The sequence below is a fragment of the Brachyhypopomus gauderio genome, unplaced genomic scaffold (assembly GCF_052324685.1).
Source record: "Brachyhypopomus gauderio isolate BG-103 unplaced genomic scaffold, BGAUD_0.2 sc95, whole genome shotgun sequence".
NCBI classification, from domain to species: Eukaryota; Metazoa; Chordata; class Actinopteri; order Gymnotiformes; family Hypopomidae; genus Brachyhypopomus; species Brachyhypopomus gauderio.
Window position 1 is genome coordinate 592,188 of NW_027506916.1, and position 26,779 is coordinate 618,966.

The 26,779-nt window shown below is 42.1% G+C and overlaps 2 protein-coding genes across 2 annotated transcripts in view; one reads left to right on the forward strand and one right to left on the reverse strand.

The window, feature by feature from the left end:
• Positions 1–765: 765 nt before the first annotated feature.
• The window catches only part of LOC143496470 (uncharacterized), a 28,016-nt gene continuing 2,002 nt past the window's right edge, over positions 766–26,779 (forward strand). Inside the window, exons 1-4 of the mRNA XM_076992628.1 lie at positions 766–957; positions 1,247–1,552; positions 2,582–2,719; positions 2,803–2,874. Of these exons, the coding sequence (XP_076848743.1) occupies positions 912–957; positions 1,247–1,552; positions 2,582–2,719; positions 2,803–2,874 (562 nt within the window). The 5' untranslated portion in view covers positions 766–911. The remainder of the gene's footprint in view (positions 958–1,246; positions 1,553–2,581; positions 2,720–2,802; positions 2,875–26,779) is intronic.
• LOC143496472 (uncharacterized) lies at positions 3,499–26,779 on the reverse strand. The gene is made up of 9 exons (XM_076992630.1): positions 26,698–26,779; positions 19,709–19,871; positions 19,012–19,204; positions 18,242–18,308; positions 17,899–17,991; positions 17,112–17,183; positions 16,747–16,857; positions 4,002–4,052; positions 3,499–3,804 (listed from the first exon to the last, which is right to left on the reverse strand). The coding sequence occupies exons 4-9, from the start codon at positions 18,275–18,277 to the stop codon at positions 3,727–3,729; spliced, it is 441 nt and encodes a 146-aa protein (XP_076848745.1). The 5' UTR covers positions 18,278–18,308; positions 19,012–19,204; positions 19,709–19,871; positions 26,698–26,779; the 3' UTR covers positions 3,499–3,726.

Genomic DNA, 26,779 nt, shown 5'->3' on the forward strand with positions numbered 1-26,779 from the left:
AGAGACAGAGAAACAGAACCAGAGATTCAGTGAGACAGATAGAGAGTCCTCAAAAATGCATCTCAGAATTCATGTTCACCTCCACCGGCCCTCCCCACGACCTCCACCTAGCCTCCCAGTGACCTCCACACCCTCTCCTGCAGTCAGACATGCTACTGAAGTCTGCCGCTACTACTGAGCTGCATACCTGAGTGTTATTATTCAGTTCTTTGTGCGCTGTGCACCTTGGACTATATCCGGTGTTGCCAGTGTTTTGGAGATTAAAGTCATGTTCCTACCACCTTCATCTCTCTCTCCTCCTGCCACAGTTTTGTTAAATTCACAGCATTTATATTATTCTAACATTATTCTGAAAGTTCTGCACTATTTCTCCATTTTAGCATGTGAGTAAGTGTGAATTTCAGACTTCTCTATTGTGTGTCTTTATCTTCACTGCTGAAACACGTCTTCACAAAAACATGAACCGTTCTTGAAAACATGAACTGGATTGTATTGTGTTGCTAGTTCCATGTGGTCATGTGAACTTTTCGTACTTGTTTAGTTTTGCTTGTAACTATAACAATGTTGTTGACGTGATCCTGTCTGATGGCATCATATGAACACCCTGACCACAGATGTTCCAAACGCAGACATCTCACCCTGCAGAACTAATTTAAGTGAAGAAGCATTGTGTGTGTGTGTGTGTGTGTGTGTGTGTGTGTGTGTGGGTTAAGTGGTGTGATTCTGAGGAACTGTATCATCTCAGAACACACACAGGGATGGAGAGGTCGTGTCTTCTGTGTGTGTGTGTGTGTGTGTGTGTGTGTGTGTGTGTGTGTGTGTGTGTGTGTGTGTGTGTGTGTGTGTGTGTGTGTTAGAGGGTTACGTGGTGTGATTTTGAGGAACTGTATTATCTCAGAACACACACAGGGATGGAGAGGTTGTGTCTTCTGCTGGTTGTGATCCACATCACTGCAGGTGGGATCAGTTATTTCATCTGTTCTCTTAGAAACAAACTGAGACTCAGTTTTGAGTTCAGTGGTGTTCACATTAGTGATGTGGTGTCTGTAGTTTAGACTAAGTGTGTGTAGAAATGTCCTTATTAGATCAGTATTAGACTACAACTACTGAATCTGTTCAACTGAACATCTAACAGAGATGAAGTTTTGGATAGTTTATAACCTGCATTTGGAGGCTTATAGCCAGTAGCATTGTAATATTTTCCCTCTGAGTGATAATAATGTGGGAGTTTTCTGTCTTTGTGCAGGCTGCATGCTCTCTGACAATACGACCATGAAGGTCAAAGGTCACTCAGGAGGCTCAGTCCTGCTGTTCTGCTCCTGCGTTGACCTGCAAACACAACCTCAGAGTTTCACCTGGAGGACTTTGAGTAGAGGACACTGGACTGAAGTGTTCAGAGATGAGCGCTACAGAGACAGAGTTCAGCGGTTTAATGAACTCTCTCCTGGAAATCTGTCTCTGCTCATAACTGACCTGAGAGAAGAGGATGAGGGACACTACAGGTGTGAGAGTGAACCCAGATATTTCAGATACTTCACTCTGCGTGTTTCAGGTAAACCAGTGAAATATACATGACAAGCATGTGTGGTCGTGAAAAGGTCCTTTGCAGTGTGAGCGTGTGAAGATGACTGAGAGAATAAAGGTTCACCTATGTTTACTGTTTAGGAAACTTGTTTTTAAGTAGACTTAGAGTTTGTGTTAAATATTTCTTTTTCTTAATGCATCATAATACATTTTTATGTCAGTTTTTTGTCATCATGAAAGTTGAACATAATTTGCATTGTCGTTTAGTAAAATATACCACTGAATATTTTATTATATATATTCCTTTAACTGCAAACACTCCCACGTTCCACAGAAAAATGGTTTGTTCCGCACTGAGTGTAGCCGGCCGGCACACAGCAGCAGGAGTTTTAACATTTCTGATACTACGCAAATCTGACAGATAGATGACACATAAAAATGGCCATTTTTGGAGCACAAAAAAGAAAAGACAAAAGTAAAAGAGAGAAAGATCATAGAGGTGAAGGTGATTATTTGAAGAGGTTTTTAAAAGAGAGGAAGATCATAGAGGTGAAGGAGATTATATGAAGAGGTTTTTAAAAGAGCGCTGGGTTTGAGTCTGTGAGCCCAGAGATGACTGTAAATAAACAACAACGTTGTAGCTCCGTAAAGTTGGAGACCCGATCCGTTTGTAGTGGAGAGACCTTAATCCCTGACCTACACAGACCAGAACAGCACACAGACAGAAAAACCACTGCAGAGAACTGACCACTGAATTGAGAATATAATTTGTCTTGTTTTTCTCGTAACTAAATTTGTGGGTTTTGCTACAGTTTTTAATTACAGTATTTTGTCTTGTTCAATAAGACATTAATTTAAATGATTATGTGATTGCTTGATTGAATAATTGAAGAGGTAGTAAAGGCTGGTACATGTGAAGACTTCATGCCCCTGGGCCCAGCAAATCTATCAACTGATCTGTATAAGAGTGATATTTTACCTGAGGAACTAGTGTAGGGTGGAGAGAGGTGACTATGTCTGTGATGTTTTTGGTTTCATATGTTATTTATGTGAATAGTGAGGGAAACTGGGACACATTCATGGACATCAAGAACGTCTCCAGAAGTGTCTCCTACAGGAACTGTCACATCTGTAGTTAAAGAACCACCAGATCTTCAGACTACACATTGTTTCTCCCCAGTACGCTACATCCTAGGTCAATCCACTTTCCGTTTAATATGCTCTCAAATACCAACAGACCCTCTATCCAGTCTAACTGTTCTATGTGTGTTCACCCAGTTCTCAGCATCTTGATGGTTTTAATACTCTGCATACTCAGGATAGAAGCATTCATCCATTGGAAACACAGAGGTAATAAACACACATATATACTCTCTCATTGACGCTCTCTCTCTCTCTCTCACACACACACACACACACACACACACACACACATACTGGTTTTTATGTCTTACGAGGACACTCCTTGCCAAACCAGTTAGAATGTGGTTTAGAGGGACCTACCTTTCCCATTGCTCTAAAGAGTTGCTGGCTACATTAAAAAATCTGGATTTTTTTGCAGAACATGAATATCACTTCAGATTTCTTCTAGACAAAATCAAACTCTTTACATGTCAACCTGACATTGTGCTTGCATATGGGGACATGTTGAAAATGTCCCGCCTATAGCTAGAATGTGGTCTATAAGGTCTTACCTGCTTTACCAGTACACTCACTTAACAATACACAAAAATGGCCATTTCACTGTTTTAGAAGGACAAGGATGGTTTACTAGAACTTGATTATACACAAACACAAACATGACTGCTTGATGCATTACCAAGACAGGCATGCTTAAGAAGAACAAGTCCTTGCATTGAATAAACATTGGACATAATGAGTTTATAGCTTTGTTATTTATAATTTGTATTTTAATGTAAATTATATTTAAAAACAAGAGAATAATCTCTCTTCCTACATTTTTAAGGAAAAAAAAACAAATCCACAAAGCCTGAAACAAAACTATGTATTATTGTAAAATCTTCAATTAGACTGGGCTTTCCTTTGAAATGTTTTCCCTCTGTTTCTAACAAAATCTCTTATATTTTGTACTGTTCGGCCTGCCAGTACAGGGTCCTCAGCATCTTTGCACTGCTGACATTCTCCCAACGTGGCCAGTTTTCCTTTTGTTATATGAGGCTTGAAGTGTTTTCATCACAGCCATCACTTCTTGTTTAGACCACAGTGTTTTTGTCCTTTTCCCAGGACCTTTGATTTCTGCTGCAGAATTGTCATTGCACACTATTAAAAACAAACAAAAAACAAGTTACAAATTTTGCATTAAGCAAATGTAAAATGATTTACTGTCACAGAATTTAAAAAGTGTGAGATTACTGTGATCATGTAATATCCTAATGATTAGCTGCCATGTAAATTGTGATTCACAATTAAAATTCTGTGTGACACCTAATGTCCATCTATGTGATTAAATTAAATACCAGGAGAGCATCCCACAGTAATGCTCCTATCTGTCTGGGTCTTCTGTATCTCTATAAAAAAGGGAATTACAATGAATCAGCATGTGTATTTGAAAATATATGTAAACATTTGTTTCTCTGCATACTTTGCTATCGCCTTTTCATCCTATCCTTCAATTTTCATGACTCCCACAGAACAGTGGACTAACTAAAAAAATCCAGTGGGATCTTGTGACCACTGATGAAAAACTAGAGGATGACATAAAAGAATTGTGCAGCAAAAAGATTGACTTTACATCTACAAGGCAGACCAACAAAGTAGCAGTGTGTAATAGAGTGTACAGTATGTGGACAGTGTGTGCAACACTGCTGTGTCTTATCCATCTGTGCCTAAGTGGTCCATCAGCTCAAATACAGGGGTCCAGACCACTGATGAATGGGTTAATGGAGGGCTAACAAAGTATGTATGGGAACAAATGCTCTACAGTCTGTAATTGCAGAACTACAAAGTGGTCCTACATGTAAGTGGAGTTGAATAGATGGAGTGTATATATGGAGATACTCCTAATAAAGTGTCTAGAAAGGATCGCCATCCGATCCAGGAGAGTTAGACAGTCTAACCAACTGTATAGAGAATACCTGCAGATCAGCTCTAGATATAGTAGCTCCACTCAAATATAAAAAGACTAGATCTAAAAAGCTCACCCCGTGGTACACTGACCAAACTAGAAACTTCAAACAAATAGCACGTAAATTATAGCGTAAATGGCGATCTCACAAGTATTTCACTGTGCCTGGAAGGATAGCATTATTGACTACAAACGGGCTCTCACTAAAGCACGCTCAGCATACCTAGCCTCACTGATAGAGAAAAATAAAAACAATCCTAGATTTCTTTTTAATACTATTTCCAAACTTACAAAAAATCAAGCAGGCGAAGAACCTCAGATTCTAGTAAACCTCACTAGTAATGTATTTATAGATTTCTTTGATAATAAAAAAAAAACCTTTTATTAGCAAAACAACTGGTATGTCATCTGGTTTGGTTGATATTGATTTAAATTACATACTGGGAGAAAAACTTGATGCTTTTCATCCACTCCCACAATCAGAATTAGAGAAAATAATTTCTTCCTTAAATTGTGCTACCTGCACTCTAGACTCGGTTCCCTCAAAGTTATTAAAAGAGGTATTACCAGCGGTAACTGAACCTCCTCTAACTGTAGTTATCTCATCCATTACAATAGGTCACATGCCCAAATCATGTAAATTAGCAGTTATTAAACCTCTGATCAAGAAACCAAATCTTGATCCGACTGTGCTAATTATAGACCCATTTCAAACACATCATTTATATCTAAGATCATAGAAAAAGCTGTTGCCCAACAATTATGCCTATATCTGCATAGGAATCACATATTTAAAAAGTTCCAATCTGGTTTTAGGCCCCATCACAGTACTGAAACAGCATTAGTTAAAGTAACAAATGATCTCCTCCTTGCTTCAGATCAAGGCTATGTATCACTGTTAGTGCTTCTTGATCTTAGTGCAGCTTTCGACACAATTGATCATAGGATCTTGCTAGAAAGGTTAGAACGCTGGGTTGGAGTCTCAGGCACAGCCCTTTCATGGTTTTATTCTTACTTAACAAATCGCTATCAGTTTGTAGAGCTCAATAATATTCCATCCAAACGTACAAAAGTTAAATATGGGGTCCCGCAAGGCTCCATTATTATTTACATTATATATGCTACCATTGGGCACAGTTATAAACAAACATAGTGTCAATTTTCACTGCTATGCAGATGACACTCAACTTTACATATCAGCCAAACCTGATGACAAACTCAGTTTAAGAAAAATTGAGGCCTGTGTAAGTAACATAATACAGGAAGATGATAAATCCTGCACCTAACATCCGGAGTCATGCAACAGGCTTGGCTAGGATGTATTAACCAACTAACAACTATGATCTAATAATACCTACACAATACTACTAAGAAGACAAGATATATTTCACACACCCTATGCACACACTAGTTGCTTGAACAGAACACAGCAGCAGCTACAATCTGATACTGGCTCGACAAGGATCCAGAAGCACAGTGCACTATGTTCATGGTCCATTGCCTCAACTGCCAAGTACTCAGACCACCAAACAAACCTGGACTGACCTTCAAAACAAAGTGACATGGACACACACAATACCTTGCAAGCTTTTCCTTGGGGTCATCAGGAAGGCACCTCCCTTTGTTGGTGTTTCGATGAATTGAGCCCCCAACACCTCCAGAAGGCTCATCAGTGGAGTCTGGTGTCCCAGACCCACCCCCCTCCAAGCTCACAATGTAGCCCATCACAAAATTACCAACAACCCTGCTACCCGACGGCTATCGGAAAAGCCAAGTGACAATCCTACCCATATCTCAACATCACACACACCAAACAATTGATCTCTTCAAGTACTATCCTTACCCCACCTAACCTCAGCCCTTCTTAGCCACACCCACTGACTAGATCTCTCAGCTACCGCTGACAACTCTTTTACCACTGCTCTCATCACACAGCCTCTAAATCCAAACTCAGCCAGTAGTCTTGTGGCAGACTTCGCCACGAAACCCCTAGCCCCTACCTCTACAGGTCTAATATATGCTTGCCAGCCCCGCTCTCTTACCTCAGCCACCAAATCTGCATACTTCAACCTTTTCCTTTCATGTGCTGCATCAACTTCGTCCTCAAATGGAACAGTTAGCTCTATGAAATACACTATCCAATTACTTTCAGAGTACAACACAACATCTGGCCTCAAGTTTGTGACAACAATACACTCTGGAACCTGCAATTTACAGCCTACATCAACCAACAGTTTCCAATCTCTTGCATCAGCCCACTTACCACCAACTTTTGAAAACTGTGCTGGCTCCTTGCTATGCTGCCCCTCACACACAAACCTAATTACTCTATTGGAACTAGCAACTGGCATGCCATTAACTTCCAACCGCTTCTTATCAAGTGCACCTGCCAATGATTTAAGTACCTGATTATGCCTCCATGTATAACGTCCCTGTGACAAACTCACCTTGCATGCCGACAGGATGTGCTTCAATGTACCACTTCCTGCACATAGTTTACAAGTTGGATCCTCACCAAACCACTGCCCAAGGTTTTGTGGAATTGGAAGCACATCATAAGTAGCTCCCACAAGAAACTTTATACGACTTGCATCCAATGCCCACAACTCTCGTCAGGTGATTCTCCTCTTCTCCACACTTTCCCATTTCATCCACTGACCCTGCTTACTCTGTCCTGCAGCTTTTGCCCACCTTACTTCCTCCTCCTGCTCTTGAATAAAACCAGTCACCATTCGCCTTCTCTCAGGAGATGTGGCCTTGCTGAATGCCCTCCATGTATCACCTGACCCTAGTCCTGCCCTCCCATTTTGCACCTGCCCTACAACATCTCTATGCTCCAATGCCCTCTTTGCTGCCTGAGTTGCCTCTTGGGAATTCCACTTTCTTCCTGTACGTGTCACTGGTGCCGCTGCTTTGATCAGTGCATCTTTCGACCCTATCAACAACATTTCTCGGCCTACCTTGGCACATTTAAACTCCTCAACTAAGCTTGTTAGTGGCAGTTCTAGCACTCCTCTCCCAAACCATGCCACACTACTAAGACAATGTGGAACCCCAAGCCATTTTCTTACAGCCTTATTAACAATCCTTTCTAGCCTCTCAACTTCAGTCATTGGAATATCATACACTGTCAGTGGCCACCTTAGACGAGGCAACAATCCAAACTGCAAACACCACAACTTTAATTTACCTGGCAAAAAGGACTTATCGATACTATTAATCGCCTCACCCAATTCCTTCCTTAACTCTACAACCTGCTCTTTGTCGTTCAGTGCTGCGGTGTACCACCTACCTAGACTCTTAACTGATTTCTCCAGAATAGACGGTATTACTTCTCCCTCCATCACATACTTTTCTTGTGTCAACTTCCCTTTCACAATTGAAACACTCCTAGACTTACTGGGTTTAACCTTCATCCTAGCCAGCCTAAGATTATCCCCTAGCTTCTCCAACAGCCGCCGAGTACATGGAACAGTAGTCGTTAATGTAGTCATGTCATCCATGTATGCCCTAATCGGTGGGAGCCGGGTGCCATCATGCAGCCTCTCCCCACCTACAACCCACTTAGAAGCCCTGATAATCACCTCCATTGCTATTGTAAATGCCAATGATGAGATTGTGCACCCTGCCATTATACCTACTTCCAGACGTTGCCAAGATGTAACAAACTCCTCTGTGCTGAAACAAAACTGAATGTCTCCAAAATAAGCTTTAACTAACCTCGCAATCTCATCTAGAACCTGAAAAAATTCAAATGCCTTCCACAACAGAGCATGCGGTACCGAACCAAAAGCATTAGCCAGATCTAAGAATACCACATGTAGATCTCTTCTCTCTGCTCTTGCTGTTTGAATCTGGTGCCAAATCATGCTACTATGCTCTATACACCCTGAAAAACCTGTAATCCCTGCTTTTTGCACCGATGTATCAATTAACTTATTCTTTTTCAGAAATGCTGCCAACCTACGTGCAACTACACTAAAGAATATTTTACCCTCCACATTAAGCAAGCTTATGGGACGAAACTGCTCTATGGCTACAGAATCCTTCTCTTTCGGAATAAGAACACCACCTGCCCTTCGCCAGTCCTTTGGGATAATCCCCTTCTTCCACACTATAAACATCAACCTCCATAACAACTTCAAAACATCTGGTGCACTTTTATATAATCTATATGGAACTCCATTAGGCCCTGGTGCTGAACCTGCTTTTGCGCACCGCACTACTTCCTGTACCTCACTCCACTTAAGGGGATTAACATCCATCTTCCACTGTAGGTCACCTACTGGCGGAATATCTGCTGGCAATTTCACCTCACTAGTCTTTTCCTCCCTTGAGTACACCTTCTAAAAATGCCCCTCAAGCTCCTTCTTTCCTACCTTTAGGCTCCCTGACTTCTCCTGACTAAACAACGTTTTAACAAATCTAAACAGATCCTTAAAGCAGTGTTTCTCAACCTTTTTTCAGTTGTGGCACCCTTTATATGCATGCAAAATTTTAAGGCACCCCAGTTGCGAACGTAAGTTGTTGACGGGGGGGTTGGGGGGTGGCGAACGTAATCGCGACAGATTCCAATCCCTCCCCCGCCTGAAAAAAAGCTCACGCCCACCAAACTTGAGAGATCTGGTGCCGCGGGACCCTGGTTGAGAAACGCCGCCTTAAAGAATGCCTCTCTAGCGCGCTCTTTCTTCTTCCTTCTTTTCCTCATAGCTTCTGCTCTCCGTAATTTCCCTAACTTACTTTTCAACTCGTCTTGCAGTAACTCAATGCCCTCTCTTTCCTGCTCATTACCCCGCTTCCACCGCTTCCTCAACAACCTTGACTCCTTGACAAGTTTTCCTATTTCTACCTGCCTCCTTGATTTACAAACAGCCTTACTCATTCCTTTCTTCTGCACAACACCAAATCTTGCCACACCATAATCATAGATAACTTTACCTAGCCTGTTCAACTTACTTTCCACTGTAAGAGATCAAGTGTAGGAGATATTAAATGCTGGATGTCTCTAAACTTCCTCCAACTTAATGAGGACAAAACTGAAGTCCTCCTCCTGGGCCCAAAGGCCTCAAAACAGAAAATTCCAGATCTAATGCTTAATCTCGCAGACTACCCCATTACACCTGGCACAGTAGCCAAAAACCTAGGCGTCATACTCAACTCTGACCTATCATTTGATAAATACATAGATAATACTACTAGGATAGCTTTTCTACATCTCCGCAACATTGCTAAGTTAAGAAATACATTATCACAAGATGATGCAGAAAAATTGGTGCACGCCTTTGTTAGCTCCAGACTAGACTACTGTAACTCACTACTGTCAGGATGTTCAAATCGGAATTTAAATAAACTTCAAATAGTTCAAAATGCCGCAGCCAGGGTTCTGACCAGAATAATAATAATAATAATAATAATAATAATAATAAATTTTATTTGATGGCGCCTTTCTGACACTCAAGGTCACCTTACATAATAATAATAATAATAATAATAATAATAATAAATAAAATTAAGACAGAGAAAAGGTACAAATAAATTAAAATAATGGATAAAATAGACAGAAGATCGGAATCATACATTAAAGGCAACTCTAAACAAGTACGTTTTGAGACCTGACTTAAAATACGTAATAGAGTCAGAGTTTCTTAAATCGGGTGGTAAGACATTCCATAGCCTAGGAGCAGAGTTACTAAAAGCCCTGCCCCCCATGGTGCTTAAGCGGACAGTGGGGACAGACAGGTGAGTGGAGGCAGATGATCTCAGAGATCGTGAGTGAGTGGTAATGTTGATGAGATCTGTTATATACGGAGGTGCAAGGTTATGAATAGCCTTGAAAGTAAGTAGTAAAATTTTGTAGATGATGCGTTGCCTAACCGGGAGCCAGTGCAGCTGTTGTAAGACAGGAGTGATGTGGTGAGAAGAGGGAGTTCTTGTAATGATACGTGCAGCTGAATTCTGAACCATTTGAAGTTTGTGAAGTGATTTACGTGGAAGACCAAAAAGAAGGGAATTACAATAATCTATGTGGGATGTAACAAGGCTGTGGACCAGAATAGCAGTAGTGTGGGAGGAAAGAGAAGGCCGTAGACAATTGATATTTCTAAGGTGAAAGTAAGCAGATCTGGTAATATTGTTGATGTGTGACTGAAGTGATAAGGTACTATCCAGGATGACACCCAAACTCTTTACCTGAGATGAGGGAGAGACAGAACAATTATCAATGGTGAGAGAAAAACTGGTCACTTTGGATAGATTGGATTTAGTGCCAACAAGTAAAACCTCAGTTTTATCACCATTTAATTTGAGAAAGTTGAGAGAGAGCCATGTTTTTATTTCGGCTAAACAGTCTGTAAGGAAAGGCAGAAGAAGATTGGAAGTAGGCTTACTTGAGAGATAGAGCTGTGTGTCATCCGCGTAACAGTGAAAGTTGATATGATATTTACAGAAGATGTTACCAAGGGGGAGAAGATAGATTATAAAAAGAAGGGGGCCAAGGACAGAACCCTGAGGCACACCAGAAATTACAGGAGAAGGTTGAGAAGTGAAGGTTTTGAGCTGAATAAACTGTGTGCGGTTTGACAGATATGATTTAAACCATTGTAACGGTGTGTCAGTTATGCCGATGAAAGACAGTCTATGAAGAAGAGTGGAGTGACAGACAGTATCGAAGGCAGCGCTCAGATCTAAAAGAATAAGAATAGAAATTTGACCGGAATCAGCTGTGCAGAGGAGATCATTGGTGACTTTAACAAGTGCTGTTTCTGTGCTGTGAGAGGAACGGAAACCAGACTGAAATTTTTCATAAAGATCATTGTGTGACAGATATGAGTGAAGCTGAGCTGTAACAACTTTCTCAAGTATTTTTGAAATGAATGGGAGATTGGAGATAGGGCGTAGGTTATTAAAATCGGTAGGATCAGCACCAGGCTTTTTTAAAATTGGGTTGATAGCTGCAGTTTTCAAGGCAGCTGGTACAGTCCCAGTTGTGAGAGAAGAGTGAATGATTGCAGTAATAAAAGGAAGCAGAGAAGGAAGACAGGATTTGACCAGTTTAGTGGGAAGAGGGTCCAATGAGCAGGTAGATGGCTTAGCCTTACTAATAAGATCATAGAGTTCTGAGGTAGGAGGAAGAGAGAAAGATGAAAAAGATGTAGAGGAAAGAAAGGAAAAATTATAATAATTAGGGATAGTCAATGTAGAAGATGGAGATTCAAGAGACTTGTAAATCTTCTTAATTTTCTCATTGAAAAATGACATAAGAGAATTGCAGAAGGTAATAGAACAGAGATACGATGGAAGAGAGTCCGGAGCTTGCACAGTTTTTTTTATAAAATGCATACAATGATCTAGTGTCTCCATTCATAGAAATAATTAATCCAGTATAGAAGTCCGATTTATCCTGTGATAGTGAGTCCTTATAGTGCAGCATATGGTCCTTATACATGTCCTTATGAACAGATGAACCAGTTTTGCGAAACAATCGCTCATATTGTCGTCCCTTGGTTTTCAAGAGACGAAGCTCAGGTGTAAACCATGGGGCTGAGCGTGAGAAGTGAACCATACGTGTTTTCAACGGGGCAAGAGAATCCAGAATGGCCTGAAGACCAGTGTTATATGATGACATTAGTTCATCAGGGAACATTTGTTGTTGGAAATCCAAGTGGGAGATTATACTGGAGGACAGAGAGACAGAATCAATATCCTTAATATTACGGAAGGTGATGAGACGGGGAAGCTTCGTGATGAAGAGAGGCAAACTGACATTAAAGGAGATGAGAGAGTGGTCAGATATAGCTAGCTCTTCAACCGAATGGTTAAAAGGAGTGACACCAGAGCAGCAAACGAGGTCAAGAATGTGACCTTTACAGTGTGTGGGAACGTCAATAAACTGTTCCAGTCCGAAGCTCCCCAGACATGATATAAAGTCTTTGGTGAGGGGATTGTTAGTGCTGTCCATATGAATATTAAAATCGCCCATAACTATAATAGCAGGTGAGAGAGTGATCAGATGAGTTAGCAGCGCAGCGAAATCCTGAAGAAAGTCTTTGTTACCTTTAGGAGGACGGTAGATGTTCACAATGATGGTAGGTGTGGAACCAGCAAGTTGACAGACCAGTGACTCAAAGGAGGCGAAGACAGGCGCAGACACCGGAGAGACTTTTCGGTCCTCCCGATGGAATATCGCAAGACCTCCTCCTCGACCAGAGTCACGTGGTTTACAGATGTAAACATATCCAGCAGGAGCGGATTCATTAAGTTGCGTAAAGTCATTTTGTTGTTGCCATGTCTCAGTTAGACAGAGGATGTCATACTTACGGTCAACAAGGAGATCCTGGATAAGAAGTCCTTTGCTCGTTAACGAGCGGATGTTAAGCAGACCGAATTTATGGTACTGTCAGCTCCAGTAGAGGTGCTAGCCAACCGGTCTGGGCACACTAGCACACTGTGGTCAACTACCCGACTCGGTCCACGGCGGGTTCGACGAGCAGTAGATCCGATGGATTTCAGTGGAGCAGTTATGTCCTCATATAGAGACCGGCGGGACCCTCGATTAATATATTTTCGACGGGGGATATAAATCAAATCCGCGTTGGAAAGCAGAGGCGCCGGTAGTGAGAGCAATGGAACAAACTGAGAGTATCGTAGCCGAACCAGTTCCGCAGCAGAATAGTGGATAATACCCATCACAGGTTGGTAAATTCTTGAACATAATATCCAAAAAAGGACGAGCCAGAGCTGTAGACTGTATAGTTTCATGATGTCAGAATATGAATTCTGTTCCAATCCACATTTAATATATGTTGACGAATTAAGCAATCGCTATGTCTAAATCCACCAAATACGATAAATACTTAACTAAAAGTGTAACTTTAAGAACCATTTGACTATTAAACATTCAATTAATAACAGTAATCAGAACTACAAAATGGCTCCCAGTTAAATTCCGTATTGATTTTTAAATTCTTTTATTAACTTATAAAGCATTGCACGGGTTTGCTCCTGAATACCTATTATGAACCACAACGTCTGCTACTCCTGACTTCCTCATACAATACCACAGCTCCTGTCTCGGTACTCGATCATAAGTTTTCTCTAAGTCAACAAACACACAATGTAACTCCTTCTGTCCTTCCCTATACTTCTCCATTAACATTCTCAAAGCAAACATAGCATCTGTGGTGCACTTAGCTGGCATGAAACCATACTGTTGCTCACAGATCTCTACCTCTCCTCTAAGCCTAGCTTCCACTATTCTTTCCCAGATATTCAGGCTGTGACTGATCAACTTTATTCACCTGTAATTACTACAGCTCTGAACGTCGCCCTTATTCTTGAAAATCGGCACCATTATGCTTTGTCTCCACTCCTCAGGCATCTTCTGACCTTCCAAGATTCTGTTAAATAACCCAGTCAAAAACTCCACTGCTGTCTCTCCCAAACATTTCCATACCTCCACTGGAATATCATCTGGTCCAACTGCCTTACCACACTTCATTCTCCAAATTGCAGCCCTTACTTCCTCCTTGCTCACCTGAGGCACTTCCTGATTCACAACCTCTACCTCTTCTAACCTTCTTTCCCTTTCATTCTCTTGATTCATCAGTTCCTCAAAATACTCCTTCCACCTTCCCAAGACACTCTCCTCACCAGACAACACATTTCCATCTTTATTCTTTATCATCCTAATCTGCTGGACATCCTGCCCATCACGGTTTCTCTGTCTGGCCAATCTGTACAGATCCTTTTCCCCTTCCTTAGTGTTCAACTTCTCATACAGCTTGCTATACGCCTTCTCTTTAGCTTCTGCCACTGCTCTCTTTGCCTTATGACACATCTCCTTGTACCTCTGTCTACTTTCTTCATCTCGCTGAAAATCCCAATGTTTTTTAGCCAACCGCTTTCCTCTCAAACTTTCCTGAACTTCCTCATTCCACCACCACAACTCCTTGTCTGTCTTCCTCTGTCCTGAGGTCACACCAAGTACTTTCCTAGTCACATCCCTCACTGCATTTGAAGTCTCATCCCAGGTATCCAGAACACCACCACCATTACCCAGTACCTGCATCACCTCATCCCTGAATATTACACCACAGTCCTCATCCTTTAACTTCCACCACCTGATCTTAGGTTCCGCTCTCACTCTCGTCCTCTTCTTCACTTCCTGCTGTCCACTGCTGTTTAGCTACACTCTCCCCTGGTAAAACCTTACAATCACTAACCTCTCTCAGGTTTAATCTCCTACAGAGGATATAGTCGACCTGTGTGCATCATACCCCACTCTTATATGTTACCGTGTGCTCTTCCTTTTTCTTAAAGTAAGTGTTAACTACAGCCATCTTTATCCTTTTAGCATAAATCTACCACCATATGTCCTTCCGTATTCCTTTCTTTAACACCACATCTACCCTACACCTCCTCATCACCACTGTTCCCTCCACCAACATGTCCATTTAAATCTGCTCCAATAACCACTCTTTCTTCTTTAGGAACCTGCAAAACAACTTCATCTAACTCTCTCCAGAATTCTTCTTTCTCCTCCACATCACAACCTACCTGAGGAGCTTAATCACTGATGACATTCATCATCACCCCATCAATCTCTAACTTTACACAGATCACCCTGCCACTTACTTGCTTTACCTCCACTACACTCTTACTAAACTCATCTTTCAGGATTACCCCTACTCCATTTCTCTTCCTGTCTACACCATGGTAGAAGAGTTTGAAGCCACCACCAATTCTCCTGGCCTTGCTCCCCTTCCACTTGGTCCCATGTACACACAGTATATCTATCTTCCTCCTCTCCATCGCATCAGCTAGCTCTCTCCCTTTACCTGTCATAGAGCCCACATTCAACGTACCAACTCTAACAACTTCCTGCTCTGCCTCCTCTCCTTCAGCTTCAGAACCCTCTTCCCCCCTCTCCTCCTCCTCCTCCTTGTCCCAACAGTAGTCCAATATCCACTAATGCCCTGTTGGACAACAGCACCAGTGGCGGTCGTTGTTAACCCGGGCCTCGACCGATCCGGTATGGAATTTCTATTTTTGATCCGCATCATTTGATTTGGCGCCGTTTTTACACCGGATGCCCTTCCTGACGCAACCCTCCCTATTTATCCGGGCATGGGACCAGCACTAAAATACACTGGTGTGTGCACCCTAGTGGCTAGGTTTTAAAAACCCTCACTAACCTATTGCTGTTCCTGGGGTAATACAATTTGACAATTGTAAATGATAACTGAAATGCAATTTTTCAAATCTGCTGTTGTGGACAGCAAATGTTTGTGCAACAGGTCCTCAAAAATAAATTTGTGGGATCAAAAGGTAATTAGTATGTCAATACAAATGACCTGTTGTGGCTCTTTGTCAGGTGATAAGGTAGCCATTGTAGCACTGGCAACAGGTCCTTTTGCAGGAATGGCCTAAAAACTTTACAGAGACAAGATACCACTATCATTGTATCATTGTTAAGCACCAGTGCACTATGTTCCTGTGATGTCAGTATATGGAAATGGTGTGAAAACAATGTGCAAGAGAGTCTGTGATTTGAAATACAGCTTCAGAAAAAGAAGTCCCTCGAGACCACAATCACGTCATACACTATACACATCAACATTAACTGGCTGCCATTAACATGCACTGATAAACTACTATAGCCTCCCTGTAAACCACAGTGTGCTTACAAAACAGGTCCAAACTTAACACAACCTGGTACACACAATATCCTAGCAGACACTGCAGTTACAATAAGTTGTAGTGTCCTGATATTAAAGGTTTCTGTCACACACATTGACACATGAATATTCCCTAAGTAAAGACAAAGCACTTTGAGATATTCTGTCACTGTCCTCAATAAACACAATGTTCTCTCATAACAGGTCATGGTCAAACACAATCTTAAATACACTTATTAAGGATTTAGCCAATACAACACAACATTCAGACAACTTCCATTTACTGAACTCATCAAGTTCTGCTAGTGAATGCAGGGGTTCATAGTCTGACATAATTTTTATAGTTCTTTCTTCCTCAGGGACCATAAAAGAATTGAGGTAATCACATAGTGAATGTTTACTGTAACTCCAAAAAATGTGCAACATTTTTCTGAAAATCACAGCATTGTGTCTCAAAATTACCTCTTGTGCTACTTCACATGTAATCTGTGAATGGTGCTCCTCAGTCCACAACTGGTCCTTCATGGTCAGTGGTGCTGAAGTTGTTTCCTCAGCATCCATCTCAGCTAAATTCTAGAAACACAAATAAGATTCAGAAATGTGACACCAAACATTCCTGAAGGAAAGTAAAAAGTGTTATCTTTTTAAAAACCCATCACTAACCTATTGCTTACTTCCTTGGGTAAAACAATTTGACCGTAAATGATAACTGAAATGCATTTATCCAAATCTGCTGTTGTGGACAGCAAATATTTGTGCAACAGGTCCTCAAAAATAGATTTGTGGGATCAAAAGGTAATTAAGAATGGTATGGAAATACAAATTACCTGTCGTGGCTCTTTGTCAGGTGATAAGGTAGCCATTGCAGCACTGGCAACTGGTCCTTTTACAGGAATGGCCTAAAGATGTTACAGAAACAAGATACCACTATCATTGTATCATTGGTAGGCACCAGTGCACCATGTTCCTGTGATGTCAGTATATGGAAATGGTGTGAAAACAATGTGCAAGATAGTCTGTGATTTGAAATATATTTTCAGAAAAAGAAGTCCCTCGAGACCACAATCACGTCATACACTATACACATCAACATTAACTGGCTGCCATTAACATGCACTGATAAACTACTATAGCCTCCCTGTAAACCACAGTGTGCTTACAAAACAGGTCCAAACTTAACACAACCTGGTACACACAATATCCTAGCAGACACTGCAGTTACAATAAGTTGTAGTGTCCTGATATTAAAGGTTTCTGTCACACACATTGACACATGAATATTCCTTAAGTAAAGACAAAGCACTTTGAGATATTCTGTCACTGTCCTCAATAAACACAATGTTCTCTCATAACAGGTCATGGTCAAACACAATCTTAAATACACATATTAAGGATTTAGCCAATACAACACAACATTCAGGCAATTTCCATTTACTGAACTCATCAAGTTCTGCTAGTGAATGCAGGGGTTCATAATCTGACATAATTTTTATAGTTCTTTCTTCCTCAGGGACCATAAAAGAATTGAGGCAATTACACAGTGAATGTTTACTGCAACTCCAAAAAAATGTGCAACATTTTTCTGAAAATCACAGCATTGTATCTCAAAATTACCTCTTGTGCTACTTCACATGAAATCTGTAAATGGTGCTCCTTCATAGTCAGTGGCGCAGACGTTGTTTCCTCAGCATCTATCTCAGCTGAATTCTAGAAACACAAATAAGATTCAGAAATGTGACACCAATCATTCCTGAAGGAAAGTAAAAAGTGTTATCTTTTAAAAGCCCTGACTAACTTACTGCTATTGCTTATGTAACAAAATTTGACTGTAAATGATACCTGAAATACATTTATCTACATCTGCTGTTGTGGACAGCTGATTTTTGTGTAACAATCCTTCAAAAATAGATTTGTGGGATCAAAAGTTAATTAAGAATGTTATATTAATACAAATTACCTGTCGTGGCTCTTTGTCAGGTGATAAGGTAGCCATTCTAGCACTGGCAACAGGTCCCAGGAACAGCCTAAAGACGTTTCAGAGACAAGATACCACCTGCATCATTGCTAGTTACCAGTGGACTATTTTCATGTGTTGTCAGTATATGGAAATGTTGTGTAAACAATATGCAAGATAATCTGTGACAAACTACAGCTTCAGAAAAAGAAGTCCCTCGAGACCACAATTTTGTCCTACACTATACATATCAACATTAACTGGTTGACATTAACATGCACAGGAATCAATGCCATCACTTAGTATTTTGATTAAAACAGGCTCACTTAAACAGGAGACATACAATTTAAGAACAGACTACAAGTGTTATTCATTGAGTTAGTGCTCATTTTAAGTACTCAAGAAACAGGTCTACGTTTCAATCTATGTTTGAAGACAGCAAGTGACTCTCTAGTCTGAGACTCTGCACCTTACAGAGCAAGAGACTCTGCAGCTTACACAACAGGTCTATGCTTAACTCAACCGGGTGCACACAATATCCCAGCAAACACTGCAGTTACAATATGTAGCAGTGTCCTTATATAGAAGGTTCCTGTGACACACATTGACTCATGGATTAAGCTTGACCAGCAAATTCTTAATGTCCTTAAACACACTGCACTCACAGGACACGTCTGAGCCATGCACAGCTCAAATACACTCACCGAATTTATTAAAATATATCTGCATATAGAATGTTGCTTTAATTATAGTGAATGCTCATATCTTAATACCTTGCATCTCCATGGCCATTCAGAGTCACCGTAGTTGTATGTGATCTCTTCTCCAGGACTAATGCTCCTTGTTGCAAATAAACACAAATGGGGTTTTCCCGCTACTCTGATTGTTTTCATTTTGCTGTTTGGGCTAACATGGTCATCATTCACAAGTCTCCCAAGAGACTTATCTTCCAATGAAGCATCAACACTGAAACATTTAAATAAAGCATAACAGACAACTTTTAGTACAACAATGAATAAAATAATATCTTTTTTTTATCACAGCATAACCTCAAAAATAATCACCACACAACCACTTTATGTACACCTCCTTGTATTTACACTCACTATCAATTTATTCAGCACCACTTCAAGGTGCTCTTTATTGTTCTACAGTTACATTCTATCAATTACTTCTGTTTGTCTGCATACTTTACTAGTCCCCTTCACCCTGTTCTTCAATGGTCAGGACCACCACAGTGGTAGATCATTCTCATCAATGCAGTCACACTGGGGGTCCTGACCACTAAAGAGGGTGAAAGGAGGCAAAGTATGCAAAGAAACCGCTGGATTATATTATTTTATTGTAGAACTACAAAAACCATACATATGGTAAGTTGTACTGATCAAATGCATGAGTGTGGATACAAACAGGTGGACTTAATGAAGTGACTGGTCAGTGTGTAGCTACAAATGAGTATAATATACATACCAAAAAAGCTTTCCATTGTAACGAAATTCAAACATGAATATTTTCAGCGCTTCTTTATATATTCTCTGTCTTCTCTCACATTCATGTTTGTTTATTAGGTCCCCTCTGTATTCCAAAAGAAAATCTCCCTTATCAAAATGGACACAGCTGAAAACTCCACGGCCTACATGAGAAAACAGAGAACATGTCAAGCTAGGTCTTCCCAGTGTGGACTTCTTGTTGCTATTGGAAAACATCACATTAACACTAGGACTACCAGCATTTTCACTCCAAAATTTTGTACCTGGTCTCCACCAGGGGGCAGTTCTGGGGACATTTGCATTCCATTAGGCCACCCTTTGTTATGTACATGCAACCACTTAGGGGGGGTGATGGTGTCAGTTCATTGTTCTGCTGGATGTGTTCACTGACTCAGATAGAGAAGAAAAAAACCCTGGCCTCCCCCATTGCAGTGGTCATTTGAGCTGTGTTTTTTTCTGCCCTTCCCTTTTTATAATAAATAATAATAATAACCTTTATTTGTATAGCACCTTTCATACATACATGCAACTCAAAGTGCTAAAAACTACTGAAAATAATGTTTGTGGGTGTGTATGTGTGTGAGGCTGTATATGTGTTTGGGTGAATATGTATGAAAAGAGAGGTCACATGGAGACACACGAGCAGCTGATCTCTTCTGGTAAGATTTACTAAATGTCCTTTTTTGTTTACTGGTTATGGCTGTTGTGTTTTTGGAAGAGACACACTGTAAAAAGTACCATCTTGATAAGTTAAAATAGCTCAAGATTATTATTGTCACGTTGAGGACCCCGGCCCCTCCCTTTTGGGCGTGTGTCAACGTTGTCCACGTGCTTTGTCTGCGTCAGTGAACTCTGTGGTGAGGGCTATGTCGTGTGAATAATGTGTCTCACCTGTGAATCGTCTCGTAATCACGTAGGGCTAATGTGGTTTGTCTATTTAATGTGCGCTCGCGCAGTGTCCTGTGCTCGTCGTTGTCTATGTCTGCACGTTGTGCTGAATGTGTTTAGTGTTTATCGTGCGCAATACACGTCTTTATTAAACGTGACGTTTGCTGCCATCGAGGGATTCTGTGTCTCGTCCTTCGCGCTGCACCCACCGTCACAGAACGACGAGCTTTCCGAGACACCAACAACAATGCCAGGCTACAAGACCAAGCCGAAGAAGGGCAAAAAGCCCTGCAAACGGCGTCACCGTGCCTCTCCCTCCCCTCCGCGCCATGAAGCCACGCCGACGTTAGAGGAGATGGAGACGGACCCGGCGTGTGCCTTCCAGCTGGCTGCGGCTCGGGACTGCGAGCGCGACAACCCCGAGCTGGCGGAGATGATCCGCGAGGGCGCGGCCAGGACATGGAGGATGAGGCGAAACCCCCCTCCGTCCCGCGCCCTCTCGCCTCTGAGGGTAGGCTCATGTGTGGTCGGCGCCACCGCATCTACCCCAGAGGAGGAGTTTGGGGCAGAGGACTCGGAGGAAGAGGTCTACCCTCCGCCTGAGGACTCCGCCTCCACAGTGGACTACGGTGGGGGAGGGGATGAGGAAGACTACCCCCCTTCTATATGCGACGACTCCACCGTCGACTACGGTGGGGAGGAGGAGCAAGAGGAAGAGGTGGAAGCCTACCCTCCGTCGCTATGCGACGCCTCCACCATTGGCTACGGTGAGGAGGAGGAGGAGTCAGAGGAGGAGGACTACCTCCCTCCGCCCGTAGGTCTCTCTCCCACCATCGAGGAAGGCGAGAAAGAGGGGGAGGAGCAAGAGTACCCTCCGTCGGAGTGCTTCGCTTACCCCGATGACGATGGTGGGGAAGAAGAGGAAAACGGGGATTACCCTCCGTCCGAGGGCTCCTACTCGGAGGAGGAGAGCCCTCCCCCCTCGGAACTGTCCGCCGGGATGGTGAAGAGGAGGAGGAGTCCAGAGGCGGGCTCATCCCACGAGCGCTCCCCAGCCAGCGACATGGACTGTTCCCGGGGTGGCAGCTCGGGGCAGCCCATGAGCTGGAGCCGTGGCAGTGAGGAGGAGATGGAAGTAGAGGAAGCCACTCCCACTGCCAGGTCCGGAGGGAGATCCCTGGGTGAAGAGGGATTCCCGTACGGCCCACCGAGGGGCGGGACTAACCACGCTGCACCTGGCGCGTCGGCCAACCGCGCTGCACCTGGCGCGTCGGCCAACCGCGCTGCACCTGGCGCGTCGACCAACCGCGCTGCACCTGGCGCGTCGACCAACCGCGCTGCACCTGGCGCGTCGGCCAACCGCGCTGCACCTGGCGCGTCCGCCAGCCGTGCTGCGCCCGGTGGAGGGTTTGCACCGCCCACCGCAGCGCCTGCAGCACCAGTGGCTCCGGATCTCACTCCCCTAATCGCCCTCCTCCTGGCGCGCAGCCTGGCGCCACTGTCATGTGTGTCTGTCCCAGTGTTCGTGAGTTTGCCCATATGTGTACCAAACCCCTTCTTCCCTCTTGTTCCTCTGTGTGTGAATGTACCTGTGTGTGTATTCGTGTCTGTTCCATTGTGTTTGTCTAACGTCTTTTCCCCTGTATTCCCAGGGAGGGTGTTCTAGGCGGTCCGTAGCGGACGCTTCCCCGAGGGCAGTCACCTCTCAGACGCAGGACTGAGCGCGTCGGATCCGCCCATCGTCGTGGGTTCGGGGCACTCGGTCCTGTTGGCACCCCGGGACGGGTAGTGCCCTTGGAGGGGGCGTCTGTCACGTTGAGGACCCCGGCCCCTCCCTTTTGGGCGTGTGTCAACGTTGTCCACGTGCTTTGTCTGCGTCAGTGAACTCTGTGGTGAGGGCTATGTCGTGTGAATAATGTGTCTCACCTGTGAATCGTCTCGTAATCACGTAGGGCTAATGTGGTTTGTCTATTTAATGTGCGCTCGCGCAGTGTCCTGTGCTCGTCGTTGTCTATGTCTGCACGTTGTGCTGAATGTGTTTAGTGTTTATCGTGCGCAATACACGTCTTTATTAAACGTGACATTTGCTGCCATCGAGGGATTCTGTGTCTCGTCCTTCGCGCTGCACCCACCGTCACAATTATTCTATTTCAAGAAGCTAAGGGTTTTTTTTTGTATAAATTAATGTAAAAATATCTTTACCTAGTGGCAGTTTTTCAAAAGACGAAAACTATTTCAAAAAAGGTAAAACAAATCAGAGCTATTTTGACTAATAAAATGCTACTTTTTGCAGTGTGAGAACAATCCTACATAAGTACAAAAGAGGCTTACTTGAAATGTTTTGGAATTATAATTCAAATATTATGTTTGTGTCAATTTCACATTATTTCAACCTTTCACTAATCAAATCTCAAACCTATGTTCCTGTGGATCACGAGACTTCATCACCTCCAGAAAAGAGAGGTCACATGGAGTCACATGAGCAGCTGACAGAGATGGCAAAAGACGGCACAGTGTGGCATGAGGAACAGATTGGTAGACATTATGGAAGGCATCACAGCCCAATTGAATGCCATCCCATGAATGGAGAGCCAACTGCTTTTGCCAGAAGTGAAGTGTCTAGTCGCTTACAGAGTTTCCTCTGTTTCATCTCTCTGAAAATGCTTCGGACCATACAGGAGTGGACTGTTCAGCATGCACACCAGACGACACAGCATGAAAACTGGTTCATGGCCCTCCCTGAACTAATGGCTTTCATTGCCATCCTCATCCAGCAATGCAGCAGCCCTCCATCATGAAGATTATGCAGCGATACCGGTTCCAGGACACACGCATGTGTGTACAGCATGGACACACGCAGTGAACGAGCTGCAACTGACCCGTTTGCTGCAGTCTCTAATGTTTGGGGGTCTTTCGTTGCCAACTGCTTCAATGCTTACAACCCAGGAAGGCACATCACCATAGATGAGCAACAACATGCACAGGTGTAAAAGAGAGATGGGCAGACTTCTTGGTGAAGCTTGCAGGAGAGCTTGGACAGGCTCATATGGCAGCCAAGGAGGTGTCCAAGGAACAGATTCAGCAGCAACCACACACACCTGACACAGGGAAAAGGGCATTGTGCCAAGTCAAGTGTGGCTGCAAGAATAATCATGCCACTAAGCGTTGTAATTTCTTGTACTTAGTTCACATGTGGCAAGTGCAGAAAAGAGATGATGTGGCAGTGCCAGGTGTGTGCAGAGTAACACGTTTCGTTACTGTGCGAATATCAATAAAGCTAACTTGAATCAAAATTTCTGGCAATGTTGACTTTTTTTTTGGGGGGGGGGGGGGGGGGGGGGTTGGTTGGCTGAACAGGCTACTCTCTGCAGTGGGGCTGGTGGGACACCACATTTTAGGCTGTTATAGTCGGTGATAGTGTAAGGCACCTCTTCCTGTACTCTTTACTGTATTTTAGACATTGAGGGCTTTTGAGGGGACGTTGTGGATGAACACTGACCAGTGGCTGACCATGAACACTGAACACTGACCCTCTTTTCTCGCCTCCTCTTTTCGCTGTATGTCCCACCAATTATTTTTATTACTATTGTACTGTATTTTACAGAATTGTTTTCTTTTTATTCTTACATAAAAATAAAGTTGTCCTCCAAAGATGGGGGGGGGGGCAAAAAAAAGAGAGTAGTGACTCAGAAATCTCTTCTGGTAAGATTGTTGTTGTGTTTTTGGAAGAGACACACTAAAAAGTACCATCTTGATAAGTTAAAATTGCTCAAGATTATTATTCTATTTCAAGTAGCTGAGGGTTTTTTGTATAAATGTATGTAAAATTATCTTTACCTATGGGCAGTTTTTCAAAAGACTAAATACTGAAAATAAGGTTAAAAAAATCAGTGCCATTTTGAATAATCAATATGCCACTTATATGTCACTATAATTCAAATATTATGTTTGTGACTTCTGACTTCTTCTCACTTTGTGACTTCTTGCAAGAGAGCTTGCAGTCTCTTGTGGCAGGCAGCCAAAGGTGTGTATTGAAGCAGCAACCACCCACACCTGAGACACGCCTCATTTACATAACACTGGAAGTAAGAAGGGCTTATCACACCTCCCAACCCTAGCCTTCTGGCTAAGCTCTGGTACGTGGCAGGGATGATAGCCTTTTGGCTAAGGTATGGCCACCCCAGTGTTAAACCACAACAATGCAAAACAAATACATGCTATTACGCATGAATATTAAATTACCTTTATTTATATAGCATTTATTATAGCATTTATATACTTCACATCAAACCCGTCTTTGTCTTTACAAGCAGATGTAAAATATGCAGCCTCCTCTTTTGGATTAAGCTTTCTCTTTCTCAGCTCCATGGCAACTCAAGTGCTACTCTTCCTAGCAAAAAAAAACTTAAGTTTTACTTTGCTCATTAATATCATTAAATACATCTTAGTCTGTTTATTTGATTGTTCAGGGCTTATAGCTAACATATTAGCCCACATTTCTGCATTTTTGAACAAGATATGAGTTTCTGAATGGCTGGAGAGTGCTGTGATGAGCGAGTTCACTTAATTCACAGCATATAAACAATGCAGGCCCAACTGTCATAAGAACATGCTGGTAATAAGGTTACTGAAAATACACAACTGTCTTTTGTGATTTTTGTGATTGTCTTTTTGGGTTTATCTAATTAGTGTTGTATAGTTTGCAAAGAAAAAACAATGTAGACTGACTTAATGACAAGTACAAACTAACCAACCATTAATAACCACTACAGGGGATTTTATTCATTCTCACAATGTGATTTGGGGGAGCTGAACTACCTGAGATAGTTATCTACAAATATGAATGGCATTTTAAATTGTATGATGATATATTCAAATACAGTAAACATCATAAACATCAGAGCACATATTCATGCAGATTAAACCCAACAAAAGTGAGAAAATAACTGAACTAACCTAGCACTCACCCAGTCACAGAAAACTCCCTAACACTGACTAGCTAGCTGACAAGCTTATAGGCTACTACTACTCAGAACTACTCTAAATCAGCTACTACTACTCTAAATCAAAATAATCATTTAAACATTTTAAATTACGGCATTGAAGCTAGCGCTACTCATTCTATATTGTATATAGACTGTGCTGGTGTGATTAGCTAAGAAATTATATAACACAATTAGCTTGATGCTAACGTTATATAGGAAATCCCATAGACATGCTAGCGGAAATTAGCATTATAATCGCGGCGCTAATTGGCTTTCTAAAACATCAAGTACAGCATACTTTCTCATGTAGAAGCATCAAAGCACTGAAATGTTTAAGATAAATGTTTGTGATCTAACCCAGCAGGCTAGAGCTACTCATTCTATGTTGTATTAAAGAGTAGACTAGACCACATATTCATGCAGATTAAACCCAACAAAAGTGAGAAAATAACTGAACTAACCTAGCACTCACCCAGTCACAGAAAACTCCCTAACACTGACTAGCTAGCTGACAAGCTGGCTACTACTACTCAGATGGGGTGAAATGTTTAGTAACAAATGAATTCTAAATCAAAATAATCATTTAAACATTTTAGATTACGGCATTGAAGCTAGCGCTACTCATTCTATATTGTATATAGACTGTGCTGGTGTGATTAGATAAGAAATTATATAACACAATTAGCTTGATGCTAACGTTATATTGGAAATCCCATAGACATGCTAGCGGAAATTAGCATTATAATCGCGGCGCTAATTTGCTTTCTAAAACATCAAGTACAGCATACTTTCTCATGTAGAAGCATCAAAGCACTGATAAATATTTGTGATAAATGTTTGTGATCTAACCCAGCAGGCTAGAGCTACTCATTCTATGTTGTATTAAAGACTAGACTAGCTAAGTAATTTGATGCTAACGTTATACTACAAACCCATGGAAATGTTAGAGGAAATCAGCGTTTTTGTAGTCGGGACAAATAGCTTTCTAAGACCCAACATAAAGCTTAATTTATCATTCAGACAAATCTAAAGTATTAATAAATGTTTAGCAATTATACAACAACAGTGTTTGTATTTATAAAGGTCATTACCTTACCTGATTTTCCAGTCTTTAGAAATTATGGGACGATTAGTATGACGTGGCATCTGCGTAGTGAAACTCCGCCCACTGATCGAAT